The following is a 22,020-nucleotide window of genomic DNA, read 5'->3' on the forward strand; positions in this document are numbered from 1 at the left end:
CCTCCCCATTCCCCATTCCCAGTCCTCTCCCCTGGTGCCTCATCCCTCCCTCCTGACCATCCCCCCTTCTTTCCTCTGCTCCTTTTTTTCTCTTCTCTTCCTCCAATTCCTGTGCCCAGGTGAGTGAGCAGTTTGCCCGGCACATCGACCAACAGATCCAGAGGAGCCGGGTCGGTGGACCCCAAGGAGAAAAGATGTTGAGCCAGCTGCAGCGGAGCCTGGAGCCCATGATGGTCCTCTCTGGCCTAGAGCTCGCCACCACCTTTGAGCACTTTTACCAGTGAGTGTGGGGCCTCAGAGGGAGAGGCAAAGGGCAGGCAGGTGGGCGGCAGGGAGGGGACTCTCGGGGGCCCTTCAGCCTTGAGGGAAGCAGCAGAGGGGGAACCCAGGGCTCGAGAGAAGGCCGGCACTGAGTCCCTCCTCAGTAAGGCCTGGGCTACATGCATCGCAGGTACTATTTGGCAGACCGCCTCCTGAGCCTGGGCCCGAACTGGCTGGAGCGGGCTGTGCTGGAGCAGATTGGGCTTTGCTTCCCCAACCGACTGCCCCAGCAGATGCTCAGCAGCCTGAGCACGTCAGAGGAGCTGCAGCACGAGTTCCACCTCTTCCAGCTGGAGCAGATCGACCAGCAACTCCTGGAACAGGAAGAGGATGAGGAGCAAGGGCTGGAGGCCCATCCCCAGGAGGAGGTGAGGCAAGAGGCAGTGACTGAGGCCCCATCCCTAGGAGGAGGTGAGGGCCAAGGGCTAGAGACCCATCTCTAGGAGGGGTGAGGTAATGGAGGCTGGAGGCCCATCCCCAGGAGGAGGTGAGGCAAGAGGCAGTGACTGAGGCCCCATCCCTAGGAGGAGGTGAGGGCCAAGGGCTAGAGACCCATCTCTAGGAGGGGTGAGGTAATGGAGGCTAGAAGTTCATCCCCAGGAGGAGGTGAGGCAAGAGGCAGTGACTGAGGCCCAGGAGAAGGTGAAGGCCAAGGGCTAGAGACCCATTCCTTGGAGGAGCTGAGGTGGTAGAGGCTGGAGGCCCATCCCCAGGAGGAGGTGAGGGCCAGGGGCTAGAGACCCATCTCTAGGAGGGGTGAGGTAATGGAGGCTAGAGGCCCATCCCCAGGAAAAGGTGAGGTGATAGATGGGCTGGAGGCCCTGCCCTAGTAGGAGGTGAGGGACAAGGGTAGAGATCCATTCCTAGGAGGAGGTGAGGGCCAGGGGCTAGAGACCCATCCTTAGGAAGAAGTGAGGTGATACAGGCTGGTGGAAGCCAAGCTCCAGGAGGAGGTGAGGGCCAGGGTACTTAGGGATGGGAGGACAGGAAAAATGTGGAGCTGGGGAAGCCCTTCTCTGGGTAGAAGCAGGATATGTGGTATTCATCTTGTATTCCTCAGATCACCTGGCCCAGTGCCTTACTCGTAGTAAGATATTATTAAGTATTTGTTAAATTGGACTGACTAGAATGAAAGAGGTCCCTGAAAGTCATTTGCCCCCACAGCCACTGGAGGAGCAGTTGCCTGAGGAGCCAGCTCCTGAAGTGTCTGTGCTGGTCCTGTCTCCCCGCTGCTGGCCTGTGTCACCGCTCTGCTATCTCCATGAGCCCAACAAGTACCTCCCGCCAGCTCTTAGCACCAGCCTCAGCCGATTTTCCAACTTCTACAGTCAGAGTAAGAGGAGGGGGTGGACAGCTAGGAGATGGGTGTATAGAGTAGGAGGGGTAGGTGGCCCATGGTAGAGGAGACTCCAGATCTAAGAGTAAAAGAAGAAAAGTAAAGGGGAGAGTTTCTGGAGAAGAGTCATGAACTGGAACCTTGGCACTTGGGGTAGGAGCCAGGGTGATGGGCGGGATAGGGGAGGTAGAGATGAAGCTAGTCACCACTGGTACAATGGAAAGAACACTAGTTTTGGAATCAGAAGACCTGGTTTTAGATCTTGCCTCCAACAGTTACTACTTGAATGACCTTGGTCAAATTACTGAACTCTCGGGGTTCACCTGGGACACCAAAAGGTGTCTGTCTTTTCTACGACTGTCTGCTAGTGGGACCTTGGGTCAATCACTTCCTCTCTCTCTGGGCTTCAGTTTTCGTATGTGTAAAATGAAAGGATTGGCCCACATGGCCATTCCAGCTTTAAATTCTACTCAAGCTGATCTCTTGTTACACTTAGGATAAAAGTTCTTTGGTATCAAAGGGTGGGGGACATTTAGGTGGCACAGTGGATAGAGCACTGGGCCTAGAGTCAGGAAGGCTCATCTTCCTGAATTCAAATCCAGCCTCAGACATATACTAGTTGTGTGACCCTAGGCAAGTCACTTTACCCTGTTTGCCTCAGTTTCCTCATCTGTAAAATGAACTGGAGAAGGAAATGGCAAACCACTCTAGTATCTTTGCCAAGAAAACCCCGAGTGGTGTAGTGAAGAGTTCCCTGAAACGACTCAACACAAAGGAAGATGAAAGGTTCATCAGTGTCCACCAGATGGCGCACACCACTGTACTGGAGAAGAATGGCACCTCTCATCTGTTTGCCCTCTGGTAGAATGGAGTATTAAATAGCAAGTTAGCCAGGCACAACCTGAGGCATCATTTTGTCCAACCTCCTCATTTTACAGTTGAGAAAGCCAAGGCCCAGCAAGAGGAAGTAGTGGACCCAAGGTCTCAGAAGTAGTGACAGAAGAGCCAGAGCTAGAACCCAGATGACCTTCCTCCCAGTCTAGTGCTTTCTGCAGTGTAGGACATCTCCCACGTGTCTGCTATGGACAGACAGACTCCTATATTGGACCCTGGATGAAAAGAAGACATACGAAACAGGAAAACATGGTATTCATCCTCAGGGAGAACTTCCTCTCTGATGAAAGAGATGAAATCCTCCAGACTCAGGCAAAGCCAGAGCTAGTGGTAGGAGCGATACCTAGGGTCATGCAACAAGGAATTTTTTTTTGCTTGCCTTAATTTAAATATGTTTAATGCCAGAAACTTCGGTCCTCCTTGACATATCAGAATTAGACAAGTTTGAAGGTTACCCACCCAAGGGACAGTTTTCAAACCTTGCAGGCAGTGTAAAAAACACTTAATCCCTGCTCTGCCCTCAGGGATCCCCAAACTCAATCCTGGAAACACAAATCCTCCTCTTAGGTAGTTCCCAGTCTGAAGAGTCTCATCTTCCTGGTAGGATTGAACACAGAGATGATGACTTGAATGGATGAAAGAAAATGGAAAAGGACGTATTAAGTGTCTGCTGTATGTAAAGTACTATAAGCAAGATAATCCGTGCTCTCAAGGAGATTACATTCTAATCGAGAGAGATCATGAATATTGGAGGGTTAAGCTGCAGGACTGAAGGAAGGCCATAGTGCTCTAGTCACTGGGGTGAGGCCCAGTAGTCTACCGTCTTATAGGGAGAAGACTGTGGGTGGCAATTCCCTGATCATCCCCTGGGTGAGAGTAGCCATCTCAGTCCCAAAGCTGCAGGCTCATGGAGAAGATAAAGGGTTGAGCCGAACAGGCCCTCCAGATTCTCTCCCTTGGGGGTTGACATTTATCTAGGAGGGAGTAAAGGGAAAGGTGACTTTAATAAGAAGATTTTAAGAGAAGAGGAGATTCTAATGGGATGTGTGCAGATGATGGGTGGGGCTCAGGAGAAATGGCTCCTTGGTCTGATCTGCCCCTTGCCCATCAGAAGCTAGCAAAGTTTGGGGGATGAGGGGAAGGTTCTTGTCCTTAGTTTTATGGGTCTCCCAGAAGCATCAAGCACAGTGCAAGACACATAGTCAGTAGAGATTGTTAATGGTGTAAATGAGTGTCAAATTTAGAAGGTTGTCAAATTCCAAATTTGCTGGAAGTAACAAAATAATAAGATTGTGAACACATTGAATTGTCAGCAAATATTCATTAACTGATTGAGACAGACGCAAAGAAAGAACCGTAGAGAAATGATGCTGTGGAAAGATTGCCATGTCTGGAATCAGGAGACCTGAGTTCATATCCTGACTGCTACTTATTACCTGTGTGGCCCAAAGCAAATCAGGTTGCCTTTCTGGGCCCCAGTTTCCTCATCTCTAAAATGGGCTTGAACTAGAAGACCTCTGAGATCCATCCCTTCTAGCTTCAAATCTCCAGTTCTACATACAGTACTGGAGGGGGAGGGGCTGCTTCATAGATGCCCCCTCTTGTCCTACCCACTAGGTCAAAATCGGCCAGTCTTGGGGCCGCAGCGCCTGCTGCAGTGGTCATGGTTGGGCCGGGCTGAACTGTTGTTTGGAGCTCAGATTCTGCATGTTTCCACTTTGCAGATGTGGCTTCTTCTGCATTTCAACCAAATGGAGGTACCACCCCCTCCCAGTCTGTCTCCTTATTCCCATCTTTGCCCCTGTCTTTTGTTTTTTAAATTTTATTTATTTTAGGGGCAGCTAGGGTGACCCAGTGAATAGAGCACCGGCTTAGGCAAAGTCACTTAACCCCAACTGCCCTACCTTCTTCTCTCCAAAAGGCAAAAAAACCCAAACAAAATAAATTTTATTTATTGTTTTGGTTATATTTTTAGTTCCAAGATATCTCCCTCCCTCTCAACCCCAACTAGAAAAGGCCACCATTTGATAGAGATGTATATGTAAAAACCATAAGATATATATTTCCACATATCAGATAGCATTTTCCTCCATAAGTCCTTTGTAGATGATTTGAATATTCACATTACTCAGAATAGCTTAGTCACTCACTGTTACACTTTGAACAATATTGTTGTCACAGTATATAATGTTCTCTTGTTTCTGCTCATTTCACTCTGCATTATTTCATGCAAGGCTTCCCATGTTTTTCTAAAATCAACCTGCCCACCATTTCTTACATCACAGTAGTATTTCATCACAATCACATACACAAGTAATTTTTTGCTGCTTTTCAATTGATGGATCTCATCAATTTCCAGTTCTTTGCCACTAAGAGAGTTTTAAAGCCTCTTTTCCTTTTTCTCTGATCACCTTAGGAAACAGACCTAATAGTGATATTTCTGGGTCAAAGGGTATACACAATTTTATAATTCTTTGGGTGTAATTCCAGGGTGCTCTCCAGAATGGTTGGATCAGTTCACAATTATACCAACACTCTTGTTAGTGTCCGTTTTTCCACATCCCCTCCAACAATTCTCATCAATTGGGAAATGCTCCTATCTTTCTTGTCTTCTATATTCAATGTCAGGGACTTTTTCATTTTTATCCTCTGTCCCTGTCACTACTAACCAATCCTCCAGGAGGCCCAGACTGCTTGTCGGGATTGTAAGCGATATTCATCAATCAGGTCAGGAGGAGGTGACTAGTTGGGTGAAAGCCCAACCTCTCTGATTCTTAATTCCTTTCTCCAGGAGGTGGCCTTGGAGACTCTGCTGCAGACCTCTCACCTCTCCTCAGAGCTTTTGATGCAGGCACTTAAGCCCCTCACTTCAGGTCTTGGTCCCCTGACCCTCCAGGAAGGCCAGGGTCTCCCACCTGGGGGTAGGTAATAGAGGCTTTGAGACCTTTCTGCCCTCACTGAGGACTAGATTCCTCTGCAAGACAGGAATTGTAGAAGGGGAGGAGAAGGAAAGGGGAGGGGATTCTAGGCCTTATCACTACTTCCTCTAGGGAAAGATGTGCCCTTGTCTCCTGAGACCCTATGTATATGTGGGTGGGGTGGGGTGGTTTTATCTCAGGTGTGCTGCGGCTTCGGGAGGTAGAGAAGGAACCTGGGGGGGAGGCCCTGTGGCTGCTCCCCCCCCAGACATACTTGAATGTGGAGGAGGATGAGTGCCGAACTTTGGAGAGGAAGAGGAATCTCCTGAGCTGCCTCCTTGTCCGAATCCTGAAAGCCCGTGGGGAGAAGGGCCTGCACATTGATCAGCTTGTCTGTCTGGTATGGGGGAAGGGGTTCATGGAAGGTGGTGAGGTAGGGGCTCCCTGGGGAATGGTTATTGGGAAGCAGTATCAGCATACCCAGCTCCATAATGATGAGGCCACCAAGGGGAAGGGGCACATGTAGATCTGGGAACACTGCAGCGTGCCCATCTGCTTTCTTGTTCTGAGGGGGAGTTCAGAGGGAGAATTGGGGTTGGGTGACAGTGATCTTTGTGTGTGTCCCTAGGTGCTAGACGCCTGGCAGAAGGGCCAGTCTTCACCCAGGGAGCTGGGCAACAGCATGAGTGGAGAGCATGGCTGTAGCGGGGCTGATGTCCTCTCCTGCATCCTCCATCTCCTGGGCCAGGGCTATGTTCGAAGGCAGGAGGACCAGCCCCAGGTCCTGACATATGCAGCGCCAGAACCAGAGGGGCCTCCCCTTACACCCCCAAACCTGGTTCCCTTAGGACCCGCTCCCCCCTCTACCTTCCACACCCTGGAGATCCGAACCCGAACAACCCCCAGCCCCTCTCCTCCTACTCGAACTTTTTCCACCTTCCGATAGTCCTGGCAACTGTGGTGATTTCTGCAGCAATAGGATCTAGGACTCTGTTCATAGCATATGCTGTAGGGGGAGGCTCGGGAAGGGAAGATGGGAGTTGTCATCAGGCAGCAGAAAGGGTAGGAGGGATGAGGCAGTCTGGGGTGACTGGTGCAGCTGAAGCCCTCTTAGTGTCACAGGCACAGGCACAACACAGGTTGTGACACAGGGAGCGGTAGTGACTGGTTAGGGAAAAATCTCAAGGCGATGTCCAGCAACTTCTAGGCGCACTGAGTACTGGAAAGAGGGCTGGACTGGGGGTCAGGAGACACCTGAGTTGGAATCCCAGCTTAGAGATACTTGATAGCTATGTGACTCTGGGCAAGTCAATCATTATGTCCCTTGGCCTCAGTTTTCTCAACTGTAAAATAGAGATAATATATGCACTACCTACCTCACCAGGGTGTTGTGAGCAAAGTGCGTTATGCCTTAAAGCCCTATAGAAAGGGGAATTACCATTCTAATGACCATGCTGCACCTAAGGGCTCCCCAAATCTGGACAGTGAGCTGGCTGGGCTAGCACGCAGGGCCTCTCCTGTAATCTCCCCGCACGGCCCTGGGGAGAGCTCCGGCCAGCCGGGGTCCCTCCCCCAACTCCCTCTGGCCAGTCACACAAACCCTGCCCACCCCGGCCTGGCCCCGCCCCTCTCGGCTCCCACTAGCGGGGCGCGCGCCCGTGCCGGCCAGGTCCAGGCCCACTCTGCGCTTTCTTCAGCTCGGCTCCGGTCCCGCCCGCACTGCAGCCCGGAGCCGCTCGCCGAGGCCGGGAATGATCCCATGCCGGGGCGGGGCCGCGGGATAGGGTTCTGAGCTAGTGGGGGGCAGGAATTGGACAAGAGGGAGAGACCCGGGCCCTCTGTCCTGCACGAAGCGCCCTGCAAGAGCCGCTGGCTGCCCAGAGAGGTGACGGGGAGAGGGGCGAGAAGGGAGCAGGGGACCGATGACAGCCCCTAGGGAGAAGAGAGTGGGTATGTGTAGGCCTGGGGTGGAGGTGGGAGACCTTGGCACAGGCAGGCCATAGGGGAAGGACACCCTGAGAGTGGGAGGAAGGACTCAGCATCTCAGACCGGAGGCAGGGGGAAGGAGAAGGGGAATGGGACCCAGAGGCAGAGCAGTGGGCAAAGGGTTTGAAGGAATGCCCAGCTCTGGGTGGGCACAAGGGGCTTGGCAGGATGGTATCCTCATGCCCCACATGGCTGGTAGTGGCCCTCATTTCAGGGAGCATGCTGCTGGCTGATGGCTATCTCATGGGGCAGAGCCCAGGAGGTTGGTGGCTTGGCCTGGGGTTGCTGCTTTCTGCAGGCAACGTCTGCCTGCTCTTGGTACTTCGGCCTGTGGTGGCTGGTGTCGGTGCTGAAGCCCATACCACCCGGCGGGGCTGCACCATGTTACTCTGGTTTCTCTACATCTTTGTGTTGGAGATGAAGGTCTACTTCATTTACCGAAGCTGCCGGGCTGAGGGTCACTGCCCTGACCCACCTGCCCGCCAGGCCTTCACCCTGGTGCTAGCACTCAGTGTGCCTGGACTCTTTGCCCTACTGGGGTCTCCAAAGGCTCCTGAGATTCTGTCAACCTTCCGATGGCGTGAAGAACTTAGGAGCCACCTGCTATGGGTGGTTGTGGACTTGCTGGATGTTTTAGATGTACAGGCAGGGCTGTGGGAGCCACCTCAGAGGGCACTGCCCTTCTGGGCAGAGGGTGTCACATTCTTCTACTGCTATGCACTGCTGCTATTGCTACCATGTGCGGCCCTGGGCGAGCTCAGCCTTCAAGGCCCCCAGCCCCTGCCACATCGCATGGTACTCTACCCTCTCCTCAGTCTGCTCACAGTTAACCTGGCCACAAGTCTCATCCGAGCCACTCATCTCCTCCTCTTCCGTGACACCTATGTCTCCAGCATCTTTCTAGGAAAGAACCTGCTGGCCTTGGCCCTCAAACTCTGCATGTTTCTACAGTACCGAAAACAGTGGCTGTATGGCCCACCATCACCCCAGATTCCCACTGACCCTGGCCTTACAGGCTCAACTCAGGCTGTGAGGCCAACATGACTTGCCCTGCTTGCACAGGGAGATGGGATGGACGTGGACTGCCTTCCTAAGCTATCACTTTCACCAGCACAACCTGCCCGAGTCCTTTCACCTTCAACTTGGATCTGTAAGGCAGGACCTGGTCTACAGGTCTGTGGCTTTAAACAAAGTATTCCTTGCAGGGGCTTGAGACTATCTTTGTGAATATGCTGTCCAAATCAAAACAGTCTGATGCAGGCTGAGGGCCTCAAGAGTCAGACTTAGCACAATAAAGCTATGACTGAGGCCTAGGAGCCTTTGCTGTCTCTGCTCTGAGGGCTGAAGGGAGGGATAGAGGAACAGTTGGAGGGAGGATTATGGGTGACCAAAGCATTCTTGGCATGCAGACTTCCTCTGGGCAGAAGAGACTACTGGAAACAGAATAAATTCCTGCCTAGTATCCCAGGACACCTCCTATCCAGATGACCGCCTATGTGGGCTCACAAACCTTTTCTCAAAGGGCTAATGGAAATTAGGAGGCAAGATCTCCTCCTTTATCACCTACTCATTCCCACATGCTATATGTTTGTTACCCCTGTAAGACTCAAATAACTGCATGCACACTTTATTCCCCCCACCCTTAAAAACTTGTTAAGAAACAAGGCAAAGGATATGATCAAATGTTTATAAAAATATTTACAGTACCCTAGAATCAAGTGCAGGAACAGAGTTCATGACCCTTCTCTTAAGCCTGTCCCAGGAAGTAGGATGTGGCCTCCAGGGTACTCACAGACTTAAGTTCACAACAATTCTTCCTTCCACACCAAAACTGCCCCCAGAAAAGGCACTTTCTTCCCTGAGGGAAGAGGGAGCCAGGTTTGATCTGAGGAATGCACATGGAGCCAATCAGTCTCAAATATTTTCCTGTCTTCCTTGTGCCTCAATGATAACCCAGAGCCCCAAGTTTGACAACAGCTGCACTGTAGCTAACTAAATCCATCCACTGTCGCCATGTCCCAGGGCCTGAGGTACTCTACCACGGGTAGAGAATTGAACCACAAAGCACTAGGCTCACTCAAGGACTGCCTCTAGAGGCATTGCCCTAGTGAGGAAGGGGCCAAGCTGGGGAAGGGGCAGGAGAGGACTAGACCCCCTTTAGTCCTTGCCCAGGGGCAGCCGTCTTCGGTCTTTTCCAGCATTTCGGCGCCTCTTTCTGCTTAAGAAACTCTCCAACTTCTGGCTTCGCTTTAGCTTCTTGTATTTCTCAGCCAGCGCCAACTGCCTCTGTTCAGCTAATATTAGGAAGAATCAGGGGAAAAGTGTCAGCTATGGCCAGATCTTCCGGGACACTGTTTAGCTACACCAGTGAATTTTGAAAGCCCAGTGGGATGTTCTGGCCCAGCCTATTCCCCCCTCTTCCAGGTCCTAGAAGATCATGTTATCAGAAGGCCCTTTCCTTCATTCTCTCCTCTTGGGCCCTGTTTTGGATATAAGTTACATGCAGAACCTAACCAAACCCCCTACTGACTGTTTTTCACACAGAGTCTTTTGCCATCTCCAAATGGGTTTTCACCAATAGACATGGCCTACTTGATCAGTTACACAACAGCCATACTAAAGCCTGAGAGACTATTTCCTCTACTCACATTTCTTCAAGAAGTAAGGCCGATGGCCCTGCTGGGCCTGGGCTCTCTGTTCCCGTTTCAGGGCCAAGTGCTGTTCTTGCTGCCGCTTCTGTTCCTGCTGAGCAGCTTCCTGTTGATCCTGTGATGAAAAGTGGTGAAAGTGTGTCTGTCTCCAGAAAGGAGAAGGGTCATATAGAGAATATGTCTGAATGTCTTCTACTACTCACCATTCGATGGAGTAGTTGCTTCAGCTTTTCCTGTTCTTCTCCTGGTCTGCTCTTCTTCAGATGCTTTGCCACCAGCTGCAGAGCTGAGACCAGGGTTAGGCATAACCAGACCCACCAGTATACCTCTTACCCATAAGTCCAGAATCAAGTCTACCCAACTTCCTCATCAACTCCCAAAGCACAGTCCCTGTTCGCACCTCCTTCTCCTTTGCACGATATTCATTCAGAAATCTGTATGTCTTCTCAAACACTTCAGGATTATACTCCCCTGACAGATCATCAAATCGAGGGTCCCGGGCCACCTGTGAAGGATATCAAAAGGAGTTGAGAAGCAAGATCAGCCCTTTCCTTCTACCTTGCCCAAACAGTCTGTGGAAAACTGCTATTCATTCATTAGGTGGCTATTTTCTACATAGCACTGAAAGAAATACAAAGTTTAGAAAAAGTCTCTTCATATAAATTGTAGTATATAGCTATGGCAGGAGGCAGGGTGATAAAATACAAACACAAATAATAATGCACAAAATTATGTGGTAAACACTTCAGAGATTATATCTGAGGTCCAAGGATGAAAGGTTATAAAAGAAGGAAAATAGTAAGCTATGTGTCAGGAAAGGTTTCTTGGATGGAAGTGGACTGTGAGATAAACCTCTAAAGTAGGACCTCTTAACCATTTTTGTGTCATGGACCCCTTTGGCTGTCTAGTGAAACCTATGGACCCCTTCTCAGAATAATGTTTTTAAATGCATGAAAGAAAAAAGAAACAATTATTTTGAAATGCAATTTTCAAAATATTTTTAGAACAAATTCATAGACTCCAGGTTAAGAATCCTGCTGTAAAGAATGGATGACCATGCAACCTTGGGCAAGTCACTTAACCCCAATTGCCCTTCAAAATGCAAAAAAAAAAAAAAGGATGAGAATTTAACAGATGAAGAGAAAGGAGGGTATTTTAAGCACAGGGAACACCATGAACAAAAGTGCTAAGGTAAAAAAGCATAGTCTGCTTGGAAGGCACAGTGACCCAGCTCATCAGGTGTTTTGTGTATCAAGAAGAGTAATGTGACAGAGCCAGTTTATCAAGGGCACTGAATGGCAGGCAAAGGAGTCTGGACTTTTTACTCAGTGACACAGCAGTGAACCACTAAAGATTTCTAAGACATGAATGGATTCTTTCATAGGGAAAATACTAAGTCTGGCACCAATATAAAGGATAAATCAGAGGAACAGGAAATGGAGGCAAGAAAAACACAACAGGAAACTATTAAATAAAGTCCGGGCAGGTGGCAATAAGGACCTATCTCTAGCAACCAGACAAAAGGGAAAAGATGTGAGAAATACAGCCCAAGTAAAATCAACAAAACTTGGTAACTGAAAAGAGTTGGAGATAGATCATTTCAAAATTTAAAAGGTAGAAACTGCTCTGCACACAGCTGTCATTCAATTAGTTGTATTAATGAATGAGAAATAGAATCAGCCCTATCCTCTTTCTGTCCCAACCCAAACAGCCTTCGGAAATCTTATCACTGTTGAGCCCTGATTCTTGTCTGCTCTTCCACCCAGATGTCCAAGGGACCTTACCTTCTTTCTGACAGGGACAACTTGTCGCAAAAACGGCACTCGAGTCTTCGAAGACATTTCCAGGGGCCTGAGGGTGGAAGAAAGGAGGAATTAGGGGAGCACCAGGTAAAACCAGTCAACATCCCTCCTCCACCCCAGTCCAAAGAACCCTGCAGTCCTGGGAGATGTCCCGAGACCCAGTTACCTCCTCCACACCGCACCCCCCCGTCTCCCTGTCCCCCCACCTCTGCTTCTCTGCAGCCCCCCGATCACGAGTGGGAGCTGCCCTCCTTGGCTGACCCTCAAGTCGAGTCCCTGTCACCAGCTGGCGGTACATTTTGGTCCCCACCCGGCTCTGAAGCTCCAATAGCTCCTCAAAGGACATGGCAGCCAGATCTGAAAGAAGCAGAGAGGGGACGCCGGTCGCTCAAGAAGAGCCCTCGGCCTGCACCCCAACGGCCCCGACCCCACCTCCGCCCGCCCGGGCTCCGCTTCTCCACCCCCACCAACTCGCCCCCCACCTCCAGGCTCCCCATTCGGCGTCTTTGAACTCACCAATCTCGGTCTTGCCGCCATCGAGCTCCCGAGGCCGAGATCGGCCTGCATGGGAGACTGGAGGAGCCGAACCGCGTGACTTGCCCTGCTTCGGCATCTAAAAAAGACCCCTCTCTTAACAGCACCAGCACTACTTCCGCTGCGACCTGCGGAGTACCGCCCCTTCCGGCGTCATTCCCAGAAAGCAACCAGAACGAAGCGTCGGCCGGAAGTTAGATCTGGCCCCCGCCCCCCAAGAGGCGGGGCGCATCGGGCTAGGAGGGAGGGCGGAGTCAAAGCTGGAGGAAAAGGTGCGGCGCTGGCCGGGGTGCCGACGACCCTTTGACCCAAGTAGGTCTATGGGAGTGGAGAGTAGGGAGGCTCCTGGCCCATCTGCTGTCCTCCAGCCCCGGCTACCTTACACGGGTAGGTGAGAGGGTGGGTCACCTGTGTGTGGCCACGTGAGCCTGTCACCCAGTTCAGCTTTGTGCAGGCCTCTGCCCTTAAATCTCGTGTTACTGCCTTTTTTTTTTCCTGCACCCCAAACTTGGGGCTCTTGCCTCCATTCACCTTCCCTGCTCCTAATTTTGAGCTGCCAAACACAACTGGAGGAAATTACACACAGACACCCTCACTGGGTCCCCTACAAATTTCTGTTTATTACATGGCAACTGAACCTTTTCATATGACTCTGTCATACTTCCCTTGGGCTCTAGTTCAAACCTCGAATTCCCCCCCTCCCCATTTCCTATCAACAAATGACCTCGCCTTCAGCTACACTGGAAAAGCTGAGGCCACCTGTAAAGAGCTCCTCAATTCCTCATTTCAAATCCTCAACATCCCCCCATTCTCTCCACTGCCAGCCCTTCAACTTGATCCAGTCCCCTCAGTGATTCAGTCTCATAATTTTCAATCTCTTTTTACCTAGTGGCTCTTTCCCTAAACACAATGAACTGATAGCACCGGGCCTGGCATCAGGAGAACGAGTTCAAATCCATTCTCAGTCACTGAGTGACAACGAGTTAAATCACTTAACCTCTGCCTTCATTTCTTACACTGTCTGTAAAATGGGGATAATAATAGCACCTACCTCCCAGAGCTGTTCTGAGGATCAAATGAGGCAATATTTGTAAAACAGTTGTCTAGCACATAGTAGGCACTTAATAAATATTTGTTTCTTTTTCTACTTTCAAGCTACCATCATATCCTTTTTTGGCAGCCAAACTTAGAAAATACTATTTATTCTCATCTCTACTGTTCCATCCCTTGCAATCTCATCTTCTGTTCCTACCACTCAACTGAAACTGCTCATTCCAAAGGATCTTTTTATGGTGAAATCCAGTGACCTTTTCTTAGTCCTTACCCATGACCTCTCCAGAGGCTTTGACACCACAGGCCCTCTCCTCCTATTTTCTTCCTAGGTTTTCATGGCACTACGCTGCTCTGTTGTGATTCTCTTCCTATCAAACCAGTCTTCTTCAGTCTGCTTTGTAGGCTCATCCCCCATAATTTGCCCCTTCCCTTTTTTCTAGCAATTTCATCAGCCATCATGGGTTGAATGTGCAGATGACTCCTCCAAACTACATATTCAGCCATTATTTTCTCTCCTGAGCTACAGCAGTTCCACATTCCCAAACACCTGCAGGACAATTCATTCCTACCTGAATGACCCACAGACTCCCTCAAACATATCAAAAACCAAATTCATCATCTTTCTCCCTAAAAACACCATACCCAACTTCCTTATTTTGTCAGGGGCACCACCATTCTTCTTATGATTTAAGTCCAAAACCTCAGAACCATCCCCAAGTCCTGACTTTCTCCCCACCCCTACATATCTAATCAGTTGCCTAGTCTTATTCAGTCTATCTCCACACCTCTTCCATCCCCTTTCTTTCACTCTTAGAGTCACCAGCCTAGATCAGACCCTCATTTCTCTCCTACTGTATCTCCAAGTCATCTTTCCCCAAAGCTGCTAAAATGGCATTCCTGAAGACCATGTCATCACCATTGGTCAACAAGCTTTATGTGGCTCCCTATTGCCTTTAGAATACAAATTCCTTTTTTTTTTTTTTTGGCATTTAAAGCCCTTCAAAATGTAGCCACAGCTTACTTTCCCAGGTGTTTACTCCCTTTCACATGTTCTACATTCCATCAAAACTGGCTTATTGCCATTTCCCAAACATGATTTATTCCATCTCCCTGTCTTTGCACACAGTCTGCCCTTTATACCTGAAATGCTATACCATTTCCCCTACTCCACCCCCAAAACCCATAGTTCCCTTCAAAGATCCATTCTGGTGTCACTTCCTCCTAGGGGCCTTTCCCAATATTTTCAGCTGTTGGAGCCCTATCTCCTGGAAATTACTTTTTATTTATTTTACATAGATCTTGTGCTTACTTATCAGTGAATGTTGTATCCCCTCAGTAGAAGGTAAGCTCCCTGAATGCAGAGACTGTCTCATTTTTTTATTTGTATCCACATCTAGTACACTGTAGGTGCTTAATTAAGACTGACTGGTTTTGGTAACAGATTGGCTCTAGGTCCCTTTCGAAAGGCAGTGGCTTCTCCCCAGTGTGTTGCTCTCCCTTTTTTGGGGATGTCAAGCCCACTGCCTCCATTTCATCCTTCCAGAAGGTCTGCCTATGTGCCCCACAAACAGACAACACTGCTTTGGGTTTGTACACATTTTTATAAAATCCGCGCTGGCTGGTTTTCAGGGAACAGTAACAACCTGGAGGGGGTAAGTGGGTCAGGAATGAGAGGAGGAAGGGATCACTTGATGGACACCCCTGTCCCCAAGGATCGTGAAGAGAGGACTTCACTTCAACAGCTCTACACCTCTTAGCTCCCAGACACCACTCATGGCTCAGACAGGATTGGGGAGGTGGGGCTTAGGGTTTCTCCCAAAAGTGGAGGAGGCAGTGAAGCTATGCTTAAGTACTGATGCTTCCTCACCTTCCCTCCCTCAAACCCCATAAAATATGTGGATACCCCAAACAGAGGGAAGATACTAAGGAACAATCACAGGGAAAGAGGAGATGGATGGGGAGAGCACCAAAGGGAGAGGGGCTTAGCCCCAGGGGGACAGGATAAGGGAGGGCCCCAGAACTCCCCCAGCTGCCCCTCCAAAAGTCCACAGCACAGAAAAAATCCCTAGTCCAGCACCTCCAGCTGCAGGGGAACAAAGTCCAAGGGCCCATGGTGGCAGGCTCGCAAATGATGGGAAGGGGTGGTGAGGACAGCAGCAGGATCAGTAGGGAAGGCAATGAAAACTTCCCCCTACCCGTGGGATGATGCAATGGGGCGGCTGATGTTGCTGTTGGTGGTCATGGCAGTCAGCTCCCACCTGCAAAACCAGAAATGGCAAGGAAGAAGGCAAGAAAATGGTGAAAGGTAAACAAAAAGAAATAGATTCTCTTACACCAAACCCAATCCCTCAAGGTTCCTAAAGATCAACAACTTATACCTTCCCTCCTCCATATAGACCTTCTAGGCTTAACAGCAACTGAACTCCACCCATTACTAAACCCTACACCCACTTTCCCCGCCTCCACATCTATACTGGTATCCTGCTTATGTTTATACAATCAAATGTATGGGCACCTGGGGAAAAGTGTGTGCACGTATCTGGTGTAAGCAATCAAGAAGAAGGAAGCAAAGAACAATTTATCTAGCTTATGACTACCCTGGAGTTGTAAAGCTCACTTACCTCCTTGGTGCCTCTAAAGGCCCAACCTGTGTTCTTCCAGCATGGTAACATCCACCTGGTTCATTTTCTCCTTAAGACTATCAGTAAACTGATAGGCAGAGATGTGCTTGCACCCACACTCACTAACTCCACAGTATCTAAGACAGCGCTACATGGGTGGTTCAGGGTTTGATAAAACTCAGTACAGCAGGAGCAAGTATTCCTGTCCTCTCTATTCCTGTACCTGATATCATGGGGCAGACAGGTCTGGTCCAGGTTATACTGAATCACAGCCAGTTTGCACAAAGTCTTCAGGCTGGGACCTATGGTAGAAAGAGGAACAGGGACTTAGGAAGGAGAGCAGTCCTGATTTTTCTTGCCCTAGGAATGAGCCCCTTTTGGCAAAAGTTTAGGGAGTGGAAACACTTACTAAAGTCTAGAATGTGTAGGTCAGAGTGGTCCATGAGATCAAACTCATCTCCTAGGCCTTCCTCAGGAGAAGGACTAAAGAAATCAAGAGAAAAATCTTAATAAGAGGATGCACATCCCACCAAAACCCCTCTAAGAAGTGTTATGGCCTCATGTCCCTCCCTGATCCCAAGAGTCCCTCCCCCACAACCCCCCCCATCCTGACCTAGTGCCCCCAAAGAGGACAATCTTGTCTCCCACGATGCAACAGCACTGGCGCCGGCGGGGGCATGGCCCCTTTCCCTTAGGCTCAATCTTCTTCCAAGAGAAGGACACTGAGGAGAAGTTGCGGCAAACACCAATTCAACCCCCTGGCTACTCCAGATACTCCCTCAATGACTGCCAACTACCTAAGAGCCACTCTTCTCACCCTGCTTGACCCTGAACATCCCTATAGTCTTATACTATGGAATTCACCCATTCCAACATTCTAGACCTTCCTACAACCCCTTTACCTGGGTTGAATTTCCAGAGGTCATGAAAATGACGATTCAGCCTTGCATTGTAGCCACCAAAGATGTATAGCTCTCCATTATACCCAACTGGAAATGGAAAAGAGTGTTAAAGAGAGGGTGGTTTAGGAAAGGAATTTGGGGTGAGGAGAGATACTCACAGGCAGAGTGGCTTCTTCGACCCTCAGGCAACAGTGGGGTGGGTGGACATTCCAACCAGGCCTCAGCCCTCGTGTCAAAGATACGTATTCTGTTACAATAGATCTCATTATTGGAGTGAAAGGGTCCAAATCGGTCAGCTCGACCCCCAAAAACATACATGCGGCTGCCCAACATTGTAGCTGAGTGAAAGTCCCGCCATCGTGCAGGAGTGCCCTGAGAAGAGGGAAAAAGGAAGAATCAGTAGAAGAACCAAAATGGATAGTTAAGAAATAAAGTGACCATCCCTCTCACCCCAACCTTATAAGATGAGCAATTCTGCTATCTTTCTCACTCACTCCCAAATCAAAGATTTTAAGTCCCCTATCCTCCCATCCATTATGGTTCTCCAAGTCCACTACTGGGATGGAAGTGGGGACCAAGCATAGGTGATAAAAGGAAGAAAGAAAAGGGATTTGGTAAAGTTTGGGGTAAGGTAAGGGCTTTAAGAAATACAGCTAGTCCCTTTTACTGTATGATTCGTTCAGCAAGGAATGGAAAAGAAAGATCTACCCAGAGAAAAAAAAGGTACAGACCTTTGCAGAAATGAGGGTCCATGTCATGCTGCTGGTATCCAGCTTGTGAATATCATTGGAAAAGCAGTCAGCCTAAACCAAGGAAAGGAAATTCAGGGAGGGGGGCAGAGCACAGAGGAAGGAAGAATAGAAATGAGAAAGAAAAAAGTTATTTCCCTATAACCATCAAAGTTTAGCAATCAAGCAAAAGCCTCCTGCTAATTTTTCCTTCTCCACATATTCTTCAACCTCTTCCATTTTGTCTCATGGACTTACCAGCTGCTCATAGCCCCCGAAGACATACATGTTCTTGCCCAGGACACAGGCTGAATGTCCATCTCGGGCCCCAGGCACTGTTCCAGATACCTTGGGTGTGAACCACTTATGAGTGTCTAAAAAAGAGCAGAGAATGTCAAGGTCTAAGTGGTCGATATTTTTCACCACTGCCTTGTTCTCAGAGGGCACCTGCCTCCAATATTCTACCCAGGTCTCCACCCCACCCCCAAGATATGTACACAATTTGCAGAAGTTCAGCAGCTAAGTCAATACTCACTGATATCAAAGCCATAGAGCACATTGCAGGCTCCTTCTGTGTCATTGCGTCCACCCCACAGGTAGACAGTGTCGTCAATGAGGACGGCTGAATGTCCATAACGCATGTAGGGCACTTCCCCAGCCTGTCCACCAGACCGCATTGGGGGCAGCTTCGTCCAACGCAGAGACACTGTAGGCACAGCCCCATTCAGATTGGGGGCCCTCCTGGCCTCCCCCATCTTCCCCATCTATCTATGTCATATATCGAGGATTAGAACACCATTCTTACCCCTCTTCTTAGAGCTGATGTCTGTCAGACCCTAACCCTCTGTCTTTTCCATCTTCCCATTCCTACCCTTCCCCAAGCACCCAGTGTAATCCTAACTCACCTGCATTGAAGACATGCACATCAATCTGGCGTAATGTCTCATAGTCTTCTCCAGAGCAGTATCCTCCAAATGAATACACCCGGTGCCCCACAGCCACTGCTGCGTGATTTACCCTGCGGGGCCCGCCCTCCAGGTGTACTGTCCACCGTAACATTCCCCTTCGATGTAGCTACCGACACATGCCCACACAGCACAGCCAGCCTGCCCTGGTATCTCTGCTACCTATGCAAACACAGGTAAAAGCCCTTAGACAAAACCTCTGTCCCCAGTGCTATGCCCAACTCAGACTGATACTGCTTTGACTTCCTCTGGCTTGCAATTATCATTCTAGCACTCCTCCCACACCATCCGTCTTTGGAAAGATCAGTCATAGTCCAGGTGACTACCAGGTACCTACTATACCTCAGGGAAGCTACAGAGGTCAGAGTTGATCCTAACCCCATTCCCCAACAGCCTGGGGCAACCTTGACCTAATTCTTCATTGGCATAGAATACACTGACCAAAGGCTCAGGACATCTGGGGACTCTGGGGATCCAAGGATCCCATACACTGTCCCCAGATGGGGAAAAGCTCCCAGACTGACTCAGTGCCCTTTTCAGTCAGGAACTGCAAGATAAGAAACAAGTCCTATTGCCTCTGTTGCTGAGCTTCTTAATGCCAAAAGTTCTTAAGAATCCTGGGCACTCTCTAAGGTGGGGAGAGGGATACTAAAATACCCAGGGCTATTAATAACATAGCCAGCCTAGACAACCCACTACAGTCTGGCATGGGTACTTCCAGGAAAAAAAGCTTCAGGCCCTTGGAATGGGTAGGGCATCTCCTTCTCCAGGGTCCTTGTCCTCGTTGCACCTCAGAGAGGACACGATGTGCCCAAACTCAGGAAACTTCAGTATAACTAGGGGCAGCTTGGCAGAGATAGCCAGCTCCTACCAGGTCCTGTAATTGGAGATACCTGGGACTCCCCATGGGCACAAGGAGTTCCCCTGACAGATGTACCTGGAACCTGGCCAGGGCCAGGAACTCAAGCTTGTCATGATGGGGGTAGGGACAGGTTTTTGCCAAGCCATGTTGTCTGAGGGGTAGAAAATAACTGCTGTGATCCCTCCCCCAACTGGGCCCCTACAGGGAGTCTGGTAAATAGGAAAAGCAAAGATAGCCTTTGGGTGGTTAAGAATTAGACATGGGCATGGACACTGAGGTCCCTTCAGACATCTTACCAAACAAAGGAAGTAGGTAATTCAACTTGATTCAACAATCCTCTATTAAGCACCAATTAGGAGACGGTAATGATAAGACTTTGTATGAAGGATATAATAAGCCTTTGAGTCTGGAGGACCTGGGTTTAAGTCCTGTCTCTGATACATATTAAGTCTTAAAACTGCATAACAGGAGGAACCATAGTATGGAAAGAACACTGACTCTTAAGAAAATTAAATCCCATTTTATTAAATTAAATTTGTTACATCCTATCTGTTATTTACTACCTGTTTAACCTATAGCAAGTCACTCAGTTTCCTCATCTCAAAAATGGAGAAGGAAGAAACTACAATACCTCTAAAGGTCCCTGCCCCCCCCCTCTAAATCTATGATCCCATTATATAATCTAGGAGAATTATGGGCAAATCATTTAACCCTTCAATGTCCTAAGCAAATTTCAATTATATAAACTGCAGACAAATTTGTATACGCATCAGTAAAAGGATCTGTCGTTCTGGAAATTCCATTTGTTAGGTATGTTGTAGAGAGAATTCTTGTTCAAGTACACATTGAATTAGATGACTTCTGAGGTCCTTCCCAACCCTTAAAGTGTGTTATTCTGGGTTTCCAACACTGATAAAAATCAGACGTCTGGACCAAAAAAACAAAAACAAAACCACACAAAAAAACACAAAACCTCCCCACCCACCACCCCCCGGAAACACTGAAGGCACCGGGAACTGCCGAGAATCCAGTGACAGAAAGAAAGGTCACCCACCAGGTGGCACTGCAATCTCCAAAGAGAGCGAGCTGGGTGCAAGCACATCATCCCTTCCTTGCCCAAGGAGACCTAATGGAAGGGACAAGCTTCCTCCGGGGCTTGGGCACACATAAGCCTGGGGGAGAAACAACACTCCCCCAGCTTGCCGCAGGTCAAATCTCTTCCAACCCAAAAATAGCATCAACATCCCTCCCCCAAATGTATACACTGCCTATGTCTGCAAAAGAAGCTTTTGGACCCATACAGAAACCATCCTTATTCATCGTTATTACTCCCTCCCCTTCACGACCCCAAGGGAGAGAAAAGGACGTTTAAAAACCCCAACTCATGTCGATCGCCAGAGGAAAAGCGAAACACAGGTTGTTTTCCATAAGGACACGCCAAGCTCTCGGAGGCAGAGGCTTCAAGCCTGAGGGTCGCCTCTCCCACTGCCTCCTGGACCGCTCTCTATGGCCCTCACGAACTTACCCAGACCCTCCTACGACAATCCTCAGGGTCTCCCTCCTTCCACACAGCCCTGGCCTCCCTTCCTTCCAGACAGCTTCCCAGACTCACTCACTCACTCCCTCCCGCCCTCCCTCCTCCCAAGAGCACTCCAGGCTTTTTCTAGTCTCCCAATCCACCCCTTCCAAGCCAATCCAATCTCTCCTCCCGCGACCCTAGGGGCCCCCTCCCTCCCCAGCGCGATGACCCCTCCCTGCCCCTCCTCCACCCTATCTCCCCCTCACTAAAAGCCCCTCCCCCCTAACGTCTCGGTCCCTCCCAATTTTGCCCTACCCTCCTCCCATCAGGCCCCGCTCCCTGCTACCTGCCAGGCCGGGCCGGGGCGGGGCCCGCAGGTCCGCGAGCTCCCAGCAGGCTGAATCCGGTTCCGCTCTAACCGACGGGCCGGTCTTGACAAGACAAACACAAGTAAACCCTGTAGTTCCGGTCGGGCAGTTCGTGGCGCATGCGCAATGCCAAGCAAAATTCCCGAAGTCTCATGGGAGATGTAGTTCGAGAGTAGGCGGGAGGAAAGGAAATGACCCGGGGACAGCTGGGTAATGTAGTCCTGTATTCTCCGGACAGAAAGCTGGTCGGTCCTTCAGGCCACGCCAATCATTAGAGCAATCGGGAGTGGGATCCAGAAGTGGGTGGGGCTGGAGGAACGTGTAATTCGATCCCACAATTCCGTCCCCGGAAGTTGGAGTGCGGGTTCGGCCGCGGGCTCGGAGCAGGTCAGGTTCTTTCAGACGAGAGGGAACACAAGGGATGGGGGGCGGGATTCTGTAGGTGGGGGCCAGGAGAGGAGGGTGAGGAGATCCCGTATGTGGAACCCAGGAAAGGGGAGCACCCGGAGCGGGGTGAGGAACCAACCCCATGGGGGAGTCAGAGGAGGTAGCCCCTGGAG

The 22,020-nt window shown here is 49.8% G+C and overlaps 3 protein-coding genes across 6 annotated transcripts in view; 2 read left to right on the forward strand and 1 right to left on the reverse strand.

Moving 5' to 3' along the window:
- The window catches only part of CUL7 (cullin 7), a 30,726-nt gene extending 23,879 nt beyond the window's left edge, over nt 1-6,847 (forward strand). The window contains exons 19-25 of the mRNA XM_069065951.1: nt 120-280; nt 452-689; nt 1,486-1,654; nt 4,169-4,308; nt 5,343-5,472; nt 5,670-5,869; nt 6,098-6,847. Of these exons, the coding sequence (XP_068922052.1) occupies nt 120-280; nt 452-689; nt 1,486-1,654; nt 4,169-4,308; nt 5,343-5,472; nt 5,670-5,869; nt 6,098-6,415 (1,356 nt within the window). The 3' untranslated portion in view covers nt 6,416-6,847. The remainder of the gene's footprint in view (nt 1-119; nt 281-451; nt 690-1,485; nt 1,655-4,168; nt 4,309-5,342; nt 5,473-5,669; nt 5,870-6,097) is intronic.
- The window catches only part of MEA1 (male-enhanced antigen 1), a 323,822-nt gene that overhangs the window by 300,511 nt on the left and 1,291 nt on the right, over nt 1-22,020 (forward strand). Inside the window, exon 2 of one of the 3 annotated variants that reach the window (XM_069065981.1) lies at nt 21,819-21,847. Coding sequence is in view for 1 of the 3 variants with exons in the window: in XM_069065980.1 (XP_068922081.1) it covers nt 21,809-21,847 (39 nt within the window). In the remaining 2 variants the exon portion in view is untranslated. Of the gene's footprint in view, nt 1-21,808; nt 21,848-21,928; nt 21,974-22,020 lie in introns of those variants that run through there. The other 2 variants (XM_069065980.1, XM_069065982.1) reach the window with 2 other exon arrangements.
- LOC138144588 (kelch domain-containing protein 3-like) lies at nt 9,129-20,500 on the reverse strand. Of its 2 annotated transcripts, XM_069065977.1 has the most exons (15): nt 19,870-20,500; nt 18,652-18,873; nt 18,282-18,452; nt 18,005-18,120; nt 17,750-17,821; nt 17,177-17,390; nt 17,019-17,105; nt 16,730-16,838; nt 16,526-16,599; nt 12,115-12,265; nt 11,891-11,957; nt 10,507-10,611; nt 10,310-10,384; nt 10,104-10,221; nt 9,129-9,749 (listed from the first exon to the last, which is right to left on the reverse strand). In XM_069065977.1, exons 2-15 carry the CDS (start codon nt 18,803-18,805, stop codon nt 9,613-9,615), a joined length of 1,650 nt encoding a protein of 549 aa, XP_068922078.1. In that variant the 5' UTR covers nt 18,806-18,873; nt 19,870-20,500; the 3' UTR covers nt 9,129-9,612. The 2 variants fall into 2 exon arrangements, with proteins under 2 accessions (XP_068922078.1, XP_068922076.1); XM_069065975.1 differs by lacking the exons at nt 16,526-16,599; nt 16,730-16,838; nt 17,019-17,105; ... (4 more) ...; nt 18,652-18,873; nt 19,870-20,500 and adding an exon at nt 12,425-12,612.

Source organism: Petaurus breviceps, unplaced genomic scaffold (genome assembly GCF_028583685.1).
Source record: "Petaurus breviceps papuanus isolate PSGF00001 unplaced genomic scaffold, PetGlider_PUasm1.0 90701, whole genome shotgun sequence".
Classification (NCBI taxonomy): Eukaryota; Metazoa; Chordata; class Mammalia; order Diprotodontia; family Petauridae; genus Petaurus; species Petaurus breviceps.